Genomic DNA, 11706 nt, shown 5'->3' with positions numbered 1-11706 from the left:
ATGTTGGTACATGCCTGTAGTCCTAGCTACTTGGGAGGCTGAGGTGGGAGGACTGCTTGAGCCCAGGAGTTCAAAGCTGCAGTGAGCTCCTGCCACTGCATTCTAGCCTGCGTCACAGAGTGAGACCCTGTCTAAAAAAATTTTTTTTAAATACTAAATTACAAATACAAAATTAAGTACCAAAGAGAATATTTGTAAGAAATAATGAGAAAAGAAATCACAACAAATGACAAGGACAAGTAACAAACAGTACAGAATCCAGAAAAATGGTGTAACATTTTAATAAACTATTGCCTGGCATGCCTCTACGTTTTTGATTATGTCCTTGTGGTAGATAGAAGATGCCTGCATCCTTATCCCCAGAACATGAGAATATGTTTCCTTTCATGGCAAAAGGGTCTTTGCAGATATGATGAGGGTACAGACCTGGAGATGGTATCCTAAATCATCCAGGCAGGTCTAGTCTAATCACATGAATTTTAAAATTAGAAAAACTTTCCTGGGTTTGGTCAGAGAAAGATGTGATGTGGAAAAAGAGTCAGATGCTAAGTTGCTGGCTTTGAAGACAGAAGAAGGGGCTGTGAGCCAAGGGTTGCAGTGGCATCTAGAAGCTGGAAGGGCCAAGGAAATTGATACTCCTCTACGGTCTCCAGAAGGCAACCTCCACTGATTGGGCAGAGTTGGGATGGCTCAGCCCAGTGGTTCTGTCCTGCCTCTCTGCTGCACTGTAACTCTGGTTTGTTTGTTTTTTAAGACAGAGTCTTGCTTTTGTTGCCCAGGCTGGAGTGCAATGGAGTGATTTTGGCTCACTGCAACCTTTGCCTCTTGGGTTCAAGCAACTCTCTTGCTTCAGCCTCCCAAGTAACTGAGATTACAGACACCCGCCACAACGCCCAGCTAATTTTTGTGTTTTTAGTAGAGATGGGGTTTCACTATGTTGGCCAGGCTGGTCTCAAACTGCTGACCTCAGGTGATCCACCAGCCTCGGCCTCCCAAAGTGCTGGGATTACAGGCGTGAACCACTGCAGCTGGCCTGCATTGCAACTCTTTACTCTTGCCTGAGCGGCAAGGATTGAGGCTGCTCATTTTCCTTGTGGTAACTCTGGAGTGGGGAAAGTAGACTTTGGCTAGAAGAGAATGAATGGGCAGCAAGGTTCTGGAGTTACAGTGAGATCTGGCTGTTTAGTCCATTTTGTATTGCTATAAAGGAATCTGAGGCTGTGTAATTTATGAAGAAAAGAGGTTTGTTTGGTTCATGCTTCTGAAGGCTACACAAGCATGGTACCGGCATCTGCTTCTAGTGAGGTCTCAGGAAGCTTCCAAGCATGGCAAAAGGTGAGGCAGGAGATGGCATGTCACATAGCAAGAGGGAGCAAGAGAGAGAGGAGGAGGTGTTGGGCTCTTCAAACAACGAGCTCTTGTATGAACTAAGAGTGAGAAGTCACTTGTTACTGAGGGTATCAAGCCAGTCATGAGGGATCCACCTCCATGACCAAACACCTCCCACTAGGCCTACCTCCAACATTGGAGGTACGTTTCTTTTTTTGTTTGTTTTTTGTTTTTGATGTGGAGTCTTGCTCTGTGGCCCGGGCTAGAGTGCAGCACCGCGATCTTGGCTTACTACATTCTCCTGCCTCAGCTTCCTGAGTAGCTGGGATTACAGGCATGCGCCACCACGCCCAGCTAATTTTTTTTCTTTTTAGAGATCTGAAGTGATTTTATCTTGATTTTCTTCACTTTAAGCCAATCATGAAATTTCACAGTGATTTCTGGGGTTGCAGCAGAAGGAAGGTGGTGTTAAGAATCATCAGTGCTGTGGTCCAGTTGGCCCATGGAGGTGCAGGCAGGGTGGGCCATCACTGGGGCAGCTGGAGGAGTACAGATTGCCCTGCAGGCAGATAGGTGATATTCTGAGAGCCTGAGAGCTAGTACGCGATGTCCTCTGCAGCTTCCAGCTTGCACATTTAAATCAGGCCATCCTGGCAGTGGCCTGCAAGTTCTGGCCCTCTCTGCTTCCTGCTGAGCCACCTGTTTGGCTTCCACGGCTTCTGTGAACTCCTTCCCGAAGGTCAAATGTGTCAAGGACACATGGTCCAGGATGAACCTAAAGGTGGCTGCTCGCTCTGTAAATTCTCACTCACCTGCCTGGAGTGATTAGTTCTCCAGCATCGAAGCAAGCCACCATTGACTTGAGGAGCTCTCAGTCTTGATGGACAGCAGCACACACTCATCATAGTCCTCTCAGATGCTGGTGAAGATGTGAGGAAGCTGGCTAGAGATGGGCCCGAAGAGGATGCACAGTGTGATGTTGACATTCTGTAAATCTTTGCTACCAGTGATGACTGGCACATTACATGGTCAAGGATGGCAGTCAAAGATAATTGGTTTCTGTACCCATGGGATGAGAAAGTGAGTTCCTTCTCCTACCACAATGACTTATATGCCACAGAATGGGTCAAAGGTGACAGCTATGTGCCCAGCGTCCACATTATATAAGGCAGAGTTCACCATGCCTCCTGCAACAGCTAAGGCCAGGCCAAACTTGCTGATGGACTCAAACACTTTGGCAGCCATATTTTCTTCTGCTGGACCCTCTCACACATGCTTCCACTCTGATCTTCACATCTAATTTTTGTATTTTTAGTGGAGACAGGGTTTCACCATGTTGGCAAAGCTGGTCTTGAACTCCTGACCTCAGGTGATCTGCCTGCCTCGGCCTCCCAAAGTGCTGGGATAACATGTGTGAGCCACTGCACCTGGCCTGAAGGTCATATTTCAACATGAGATTTAGAAGGGACAAAACATCCAAACCATATCACTGATTTTGGCAAGAGACCCATCAGATAACTTTTTTTTTTTTTTTTTGAGATGGTGTCTAACTTTGTCACCCAGGTTGGAGTGCAATGGCTCAATCTCGGCTCACTGCAACCTCTGCCTCCTGAGTTCAAGCGATTCTCCTGCCTCAGCCTCCAAGTAGCTGGGACTACAGGTGCATGCCACCATGCCTGGCTAATATTTTTTTTAGTAGAGATGGGGTTTCACTGTGTTAGCCAGGATAGTCTCGATCTCCTGACCTCGTGATCCGCCCACCTCGGCCTCCCAAAGTGCTGGGATTACAGGCGTGAGCCACCGTGCCCGGCATAACTTTTTTTTTTTTTTTTTTTTTTTTTTTTAAGAACAGAAATGATCAAAGAATGCTTTTGGTAGAAAATGATATTACTTCCTTCCTCCATCAGAAAGACAGGTGTGTCACATGAGCTGTCAACACTGGTGAAGCAATTACACAAAGGGATAAATGGTGTTCACAGTCTCCCACCTCTCCTTGTACAGGAGACTCTCACAAACGTTCATCCAGCCTGACTTTGCAGGAGGAGGCCACTCTGGAGGCCAAGCCCACCCTGAAGCTGCTCTCAGAGGGGCTCCTTGTGGCCAAGAGTCCATAGGCCTTCTGGGGCCTGTGAGGGATGGTGTAAGTGCTCTGTCCCAGGGACAAGTAATCCCCTGACCCATTTAGATCTCATTCTGGTGAGTCTGGATGTCAGACATATAGATGTCAGTTATAAGGCCTGCTGGATGGACTGCTACCTAGGGGGCTGCCATATTCAAAGGCACCAAAACATTATTGGAACGAATCAGAAATTAGGTGAATTTTAAATTGCCTCCTTTCCTACCAAAGCAGTCATCACCCTGAGGTGGAGACTTAAAATACTCCTTGACAATACAGACTAGTATCTGTACGGTGCTTAGGAACACTCACGGGCCTGTCACACAGGGCCACTCCAGCCAATCTGACCCTAAGGACAGCTCACTGAAGTTGGGCAGACAGACTACAATTCATCTTGAATTGTAGTTTGCACAATGACCACATGTTGTGGGAGGGACCTGGTAGGAGGTAATTGAATCACGTGAGTGGTTTCCCCCATGCTGTTCTCAGGGTAGTGAATACGTCTAATGAGATCTGATGGTTTTATAAGGGGAAACCCCTTTCACTTGGTTCTCATCCTCTCTCTTGCCTGCCACCATATAAGACATGGCTTTCACCTTCCACCATGATTGTGAGGCTTCCCCAGACAAGTGGAATTGTGAGTCCATTGAACTTCTTTTTCTTTATAATTTACGCAGTCTCAGGTATGTCTTTATCAATCAGTGCAGCATGAACATGGACTAATATAGTAGTTAAAAGCACTATGATGAGGAACAAAAAGATAACCATATCAATTAAACTACATTTTATCCCAACCTGAGTTCTGAGCTACATTTTAATCTCAAAATGATTCACATTATAAATTGTTATTTGAAGTCAATATACAGGCTCAGGTCTGTAATCCCAGCACTTAGGGAAGTTGCAATGGAGCAGATCGTTTGGGGCCAGGAGTTCGAGACTAGCCTGGGCAACATAGTGAGACACCATCTCTACAAAAAAATGAAAAATTAGCCAAGTGTGGTGCATGTGCCTGTAGTCCCAGCTACTTGGGAGGCTGAGGCAGGAAGAACACTTGAGCCCAGGAGTCAAAGCTGCAGTGAGCCATGACTGTCCCACTGCATGCCAGCCTGGGCAAGAAAATGATACCCTGTCTCAATCAACCAATAATAAATAAATACATTTTTAAGTATAATGGCCAGGCATGGGAGCTCATATCTGTAATCCCAGCACTTCGGGGGGCTTAGGCAGGAGTATTGCTTGAGGCCAGGAATTTGAGATGAACCTGGGCAACAAAGTGAGACCCTGTCTCTACCAAAAATAAATTTAAAAAGTGTCTGGGCATGGTGGCACACATCTGTAGTCCCAGCTATTCGGGAGGCTGAGGTGGGAGGATCACTTGAGCCCAGGAGTTCAAGGCTGCAGTGAGCCATGATCAGATCACTGCCCTCTAGCCTGGGTGACACGGCAAGACCCTGTCTCTTAAAATAATAATAATAATTAAAAATTAAAAGTCAATATACATTTGAGGATGAGATAGTTGCTTCCCAGGTAAAGGATGTGGGGAGGACATTCAGAAACATGTAATTTTCAAATGAGTCAAAGCAAAAACTGTGGAACCAGGTCACTGAGATTATGGGAAGAAAAGAGTGGGCAGTTTGAGGTTGAAGCAACAGAGTCTAAGTAAAAGGGGGTAAATGGTTAAAAAAACAAAAACCATAATCTTTGGGATAGAAACACTTGGAGACAGAAGGATTTTATGTATATATTTAATTATGTGTGTATATATATACGTATACACACATACATATATGATTATAATTATGGGTGTATATACATACATATATCACACACATAAATATATATATATTATATATATATTATATTATATATATATATATATATTATATATATATATATATAATCCTGCTGTCTCCAAGATACACACACACACACACACACACACACTCACAAACACACAAATAGCAGAACTGGCCAGAGGATTAAGAGAAAAAAGCAGGTAAAGGGAATGTAACATAAGAATACTGAATTTCTAAGATGCAGGCAACTGATGCCTATAAAACTGTTGACTTTGTTCATGAAGGGAGACATTTAGTAAATTTTACTCACATTTACTCAAGTTTTGTTGTTTACAAAATGATTTCAAAATTACAACTTCATGTTGAGGTGCCTGTGAGGAAGGCAGCACAGGGCTTATCCCAAGTTGAACAAAGGAGGGTGGGGTGGGGCAGGTCTTATCCTTTTTGCAAATGAGGAAACTAGGGTTCTGGGGTGTGTTCATGAAGTCAATTAATGACAGAACTTTTTTTTTTTTTTGAGACAGTCTCACTCTCTCCCCTAGGCTGGAGTGCAGTGGCACGATCTCTGCTCACTGCAAACTCCACCTTCTGGGTTCAAACAATTCTTGTGCCTCAGCCTCCCAAGTAGCTGGAATTACAGGTGTGTGACACCATTCCTGGCCAATTTTGTATTTTTAGTAGAGACAGGGTTTTGCCATGTTGCCCAGCCTGGTCTGTAACTACTGACCTCAAAAGATCCACATGCCTCAGCTTCCCAAGGTGCTAGGATTACAGGCACGAACCACCACGCCCAGCCACAACATCTTTTCTTTTCTCTTATTCTAATTCTTCCTGTCATGTAAATAGATACATGATACAAGTTGCTTTTTCACAAAATTCATGGGGATAAAATAAGGCTATATATTTTAAATTCTTTATGTTTTGTAAACAAAAGTCTTCTCATTGGCCCTGGCATGGGACAGGCCTCCAAAGGAAAACTCAGATAGCTGAAGTCATAGTTCATTAATTCAGATAAGAGAAGCCAGTTGCTATCTTCAGGGGGCCGTAAATGAAAATTGGCCTTTATGCTTCCTGGGACTTAGATCCAAGAGTTCAGCAGGTTACTAGACATGGATCAGGGTTGAGAGCTGGCATCAGCCCAGGTCATAAGTACACGCAGTACTCTCTTCCAATATTTAACAGGACACAGTGGCCTCTGAGTTAACTGCCTCTGTCTTATCGATGCATGTGGAGTGCCAGTATTGCCCATGGTTTTGTAGTTTGACTCTTCAGAAATTTATAGAGATCCAGTAAAATTATTTCACACATTAAATGAGGAATTTGGATATGCCTTTTTATATCAGTTTCCAATGGGATATTCAGTTTGTTGTGTCAATGTTTCATAGAGGTTCAGGAGGTGTTGCAGGGAACTTTTCCCAGCCCCTTTCAAGTTGTGCCATCTAAAAGGCCCCTGTGTGCAAGAGGCGTCCCCTACACACCCCTCATGACCTGCCCAGGTTGTGCCCAGGACACCAGTATCTGAAGTGTGAGGACAAGAGACTGATGGGTCAGTGAACAGAACATGGCAACCATACTAAGAATTTGAATTAATGTCCACATTCTCTGAATTTATTGTTCTTTTTAATGGAAAAATCATGGGTCTGCATTCCAAGGGTCCTAGTGGCTATTGGGTCATCTCTGCTTCCATCACCCTTGGGATGAGCTATATAATTAGCTATGGAAATAAGATAAGGAAATTAATAAATGCCAAAAAGCATTTAATAAAACTCAAAATCCATTCATAATTTATAATTCTTGGTTAACCAAGAGGAATAGAAGAGAGCTTCACTAACTTGATATAGAATAGTTACCAAACACTTTTACTATGTATCTTATTGGAGAAGCATTAGGATCAATCTTATTAAAATAAAAAATAAAGATTTTATTGCGGGCACTATGATGGAGAAGGTGGTTGGAGAAAATCCTCCTGGCATACAGCACCTAAAAATACTAGATAAATTTTTAAGAATATCATTTTTTATGCAGATTGCACTGGTAGGAAAGTAAAGGAAGTCTCAAGAGGCCACAATTTATAAGATTATGCTAAGCCAGAGGCATGAGAGAGGGGAGTCAGTGATCGTCTTGGGGTTTTCTGGACTTCTGTAGGCCTGGAGCCTGGATTTTAACGTTAGCATAGGAGGCAAAGCCTGGGGCCTAACCAGATTAGAGATTATAAACTCAAGATCCCCTACGGGTGACATCCTCAGTAGGAACTATGGAGGGAGACAGGTCTGTCCCAGGCCTTCTCAGCCTTCACTCTGGGTGGAGCAAAAAGAAAAGGCTTCTTTGAGATTCTTAACAACAGGCCTATAATAAGGTAAGTTTGGGTCAGAATTCACCTTATTTGTGTGGCCAATAGACCACAAGCTCATGGTGGTCCCAGGTGGTTCTGTCCCTGGCTAAAGCAAAAATAAATCCTCTATAGGAAAACAGTTTTAATCTCAATGAATCCCAAAGAGAAGGTTCCAAGAAAAATGAGTTCATAGTACAAAATAAAAATGGATTAAACTCTGAAACATGACAAAAATACCTAGGACATCTAAGTGTTTGTAAACAGTACCCCCTAGAATTGTGCAGTATACAACCCCCACAGCTGTATGTATCAGCTCTGAGACTATCTTCTTTCATGGCTACTACTCAGCATTATGCTGGATGGCCAAGAAAAACCAATGAAACACAAAAAATTAAGGTTTGTAAAGATTTGAAAGGAAGGAGCAAAACTCTTACTATATATAAATGATATGTTTGTCTATCTAGAAATTCTGAAGTAATCAACTGATAAGCTTTAACAACTATTAAGAGAATTCTGTAAGGTAACCAGGAAAAATATCAAAACACAAAATAGACTTTATATTTATCAGGGGGAAAAATCAAGTAGAAAGGTAAACATTATAGTGGAAATTGGCTCAGGAATAGGAAATAGATATAAAAGGGCAGAGTATCCAGAAATGAACATGTTTGTAAGTGGGAATTTAGTATATGATAGAGGTGACACCTCAAACAAATAGGGAAAAGATGACCTTCTCAATAAATAGTATCAAAATAATGTATTGCAATAAGTGCCAGGTGAATAAAGACTTACTTTTTAAATAAAAGTATTACAGAAAAGTGCACCAAAGTAGCTTCATAATCTTGGTGATTGAGAAATCTTTTAGATAGCAGTAAAATCCATAAAGGGGGAAATTGACAGATTCAAATACATCAAAATAATGACAACAATAATAGTAAAAATTTCTATTGGCTAAAAAGTATGATTTAAAGTTAAAACACAAGTGACAGGCTTAGGGAGAATATTACATGCACATCAAATAATTTACATTGGGAATAAATAAATTCCCACAAAGGATTTAAAAAATCCAACATAAAATAAGCTAAGAATATGAATAGGTAATTTAAGAAGAGAAATACAATGGCCAAGAGGGGTCCTATAAAAAGAATGCTCAACTTCATTAATAATCAGGGAAATTGAAATATTGAAATAATGGGTTATCATTTGCACTTATTCAAATGGAAAAAATAATAAAATACTGAATAAACAGTAAGCATTGTTTGACGTGTGGAGAAACAGTAACTACCCTTTTCTGCTGGTGAAATTATAATCGGTTCCAGCTCTATGGAGGGCTGTTTGGCAGTCAAAAATTGAAACACATATATCTTGTGATGTGGCAATTCAACTTCCCAGTAGTTCCTCTAGTGAAATACTTGCACATGTGTACAAGCAGACAAATGCAGTGAGGTTCATTGGTAAGACTGAAAAATTGGAAAAGCTTAAATATCTATCAAAAAGAACATGGCTAAATAAAAGAAGTATACACTGTGAAATATGACATAGCAGTTAAAATAATGAAGTGAGTTCTATACAGCTTGGAAAGTCTCCAAGTCATACTGTTGAATGGAAAAACAGAATTAGAATGACATGACAACAGGTGTTTATTAGTACATCTATGCATGGATGAACACACACACACACACACACACTGGCAGTAAATATATCATACTAAGTGCTTTTGGGGAAACCAGAGATTAGGATTGACAGAATGGCCAAAGGTTAATTTAGGTTTATCTATACTGCTTTCTCATTTTCAAGGAGCATAAAATAATGTATTACTTTATAATTTTAAAAGTTATTACCTAAAAAAAACATAGTCTAGTCAGTTTTGTGGTTTCTTGGGTTTATTCCAGAATAATTCTGAAACAAGTTGACAACTTTAGATTAGAAGTTGGCAAACTTTTTCTGTCAAAGGCCAGGTAGTTAATATTTTAGGCTCTGTGGGCCATACTGTCTCTTTTGCAACTGGTCAAGTTTGCTGTTGTAGGGCAAAAACAGCCATATACAATATATAACAAATAGGCATGGCTGTATTCCTATAAAGCTTCATTTATAAAAACAGCTGGTGGGCCAGAGTTAGCCTGTGAGCCATAGTTTGTCAACCCAGGTTTAGACTTTTATTACATAACTAAAATATTTTTAAAGCATGCACATTTTAAAAATGTACAGAAAAATAATCTTTCCCATTAACCAACTAATTAAATAAGCCACTGAGTCCTCCCTTAGAATCCTTTCAACTCTGGCCATTTCATTAGACGCCATGTGGGAAGGGAATAGTGCCTGCGATAGCTGATTCATTGAGTCAAGACTCAGTGGACTCAAAGGTGTCCGTTGACCTGTCCTAGACATAGAGTAGCCTTAAAGCAGTGCCTCTGGCCATAGCCTCAGCTGAGCTGGGCTGTAATGTGGAGAGAAGAAGGGCTTGGTGGCACTGAGCACATGCAGGCAAGACTCGGTTCTGTCGGACAAGGTGCCTTTTCACTGGTAGAGGTAGAAAACTCACTGGTCTGAAGCCGACTCAGCTGCAGGGCTGTGCAGGGGTGTGGCAAGGGCTCTAAGGGACCCCTTCCTGAGGTGGTGAGGCCTGGTGACTGCCATGCTGCTGTCCTTGGCCTCAGGGGGCTGCCAGCACTAACCCAGCAGGCCACAAGTAATCAGGACTGAGTTGCTCCCAGTTCCCATAGTCCCCAGTTCCCACAGTCCTGGGGGGTGGTATTTCCTGGGTCCAGGGACTCTAGCTCTGTAATAGGGAGCCGGTTGTATGTGTGACTTGTGGTAACTCATGCAGAGTTGAGGCTTCCTGTGATGATTTTTCTAGGAGGCCAGTGCAGGACCAGAGAGCATCAGTAACGGAGCTCAACATTAAGTGATTGTTTTCATGTTTTATTTTTTTCCAACCTGGAAATGAGGAGACAGCAGCAAGGCAAACATGATTCATGACCCACTATGATGCTGACCTCAAAGAGAAGGTATATTTGTGTTCATGCACATCTTTTGCATGGAGCTGAAGGGCAGTCAGCCCCCAGCAAAAGGGGAAGAAAGAAAAACCATACCTGCTTGGCGGTGGTAACTTCTTTGCTCTAACTTCTCCCCTGGGGTCCACTTTGAACAATCAGGAGCAAAGGATCGATCAAGGAGTAGCTTTACTGAGGAGCCGCTGCCTTGTTCAGAACAGGAGTATTAGCTTATTCTCTTGCTTTTCTCACTGTGAACACTTGGCTCCCGCTGAAGTAAAGGCAGTGCTTCCTCTTCCCGTCCTAGTCATGGGTTATGATTTCCCCGGATATGAGACAATCTTGTCTCTCACCTACATTTCAGTCAAAGTCAGATGTGGGCTCTAAGTGGCCCCACTGCCACTCCTAAGTCCCAAGTCCAGCGCTTGAACTAGCACATGAAGAGATTACCGTATTTACTCTCATTATATTCCCCTACGTTTTTTGTTCAGCTGACTTCACTGTAAAATACAGGAGAAGGGGAAGAGAGTGACAAATATCTGCTTTGTCTAAGTAATTCTGAGCCTATTTCATCAGTCTGAGGGTCTCTGTCCTTTACCACTAGAGGCAACGTTAATTGGAACCTAGATCTCCTAATACTTCCTCCTTTGTTGAAACCTCCTCCCTGGATAGTGTTACTTGATGTGAAAGTGAGCAAAGTATTGACTCATGACAATGCCAATCACCATCATGTTATGTAAGAGGGAGGCAGGCTCTCAGGAAGAGAGGGAAGGGTGTGAGATGAAGGGGCTGAGCACAATTCTTTGGAGTGTGACCCCACTGCTCTGATCTCAGAACAGACGGCTGACCAGGAATGGGGAGGATGGATCAACTGTGGGCCCTTTCCTCTCCCAGGTCCTGCCAGCAGGGAGCAGTCCTCACTCTTCAGCCTCAATCTTCTTATTCTTCAGCAGCAGCTGCCCCCAAGTGAACAGAATCAACAAAAGCCGAGTGTGGTGGATATCAGGATGTGTTTCTTCTACTTGCTTTGTTTACAAAGATGCTTTGTGGAAGTAACTGCTCCTACCTAAACAGCAAACTAAGTACAAGCTTCTGGCAACAGTAAAGCTGGGACATGGGCCCCAGCAAGAGAGGGAGAGGGAG

General features: G+C 42.6%; 1 protein-coding gene and 1 pseudogene across 2 annotated transcripts in view; both read right to left on the bottom strand.

Moving 5' to 3' along the window:
• NR1I2 (nuclear receptor subfamily 1 group I member 2) overlaps nt 1-11192 on the bottom strand; it is a 31456-nt gene extending 20264 nt beyond the window's left edge. Inside the window, exon 1 of one of the 2 annotated variants that reach the window (XM_017513512.2) lies at nt 10663-11192. Coding sequence is in view for 1 of the 2 variants with exons in the window: in XM_017513513.2 (XP_017369002.1) it covers nt 10113-10207 (95 nt within the window). In the remaining variant the exon portion in view is untranslated. Of the gene's footprint in view, nt 1-10112; nt 10223-10662 lie in introns of those variants that run through there. The other variant, XM_017513513.2, reaches the window with a different exon arrangement.
• LOC108292531 lies at nt 1697-2575 on the bottom strand (annotated as a pseudogene).
• Nucleotides 11193-11706: the final 514 nt, after the last annotated feature.

This window comes from Cebus imitator, unplaced genomic scaffold (genome assembly GCF_001604975.1).
Source record: "Cebus imitator isolate Cc_AM_T3 unplaced genomic scaffold, Cebus_imitator-1.0 Scaffold494, whole genome shotgun sequence".
Lineage (NCBI taxonomy): Eukaryota > Metazoa > Chordata > Mammalia > Primates > Cebidae > Cebus > Cebus imitator.
This window is presented reverse-complemented; position numbering and strand designations above follow the sequence as displayed.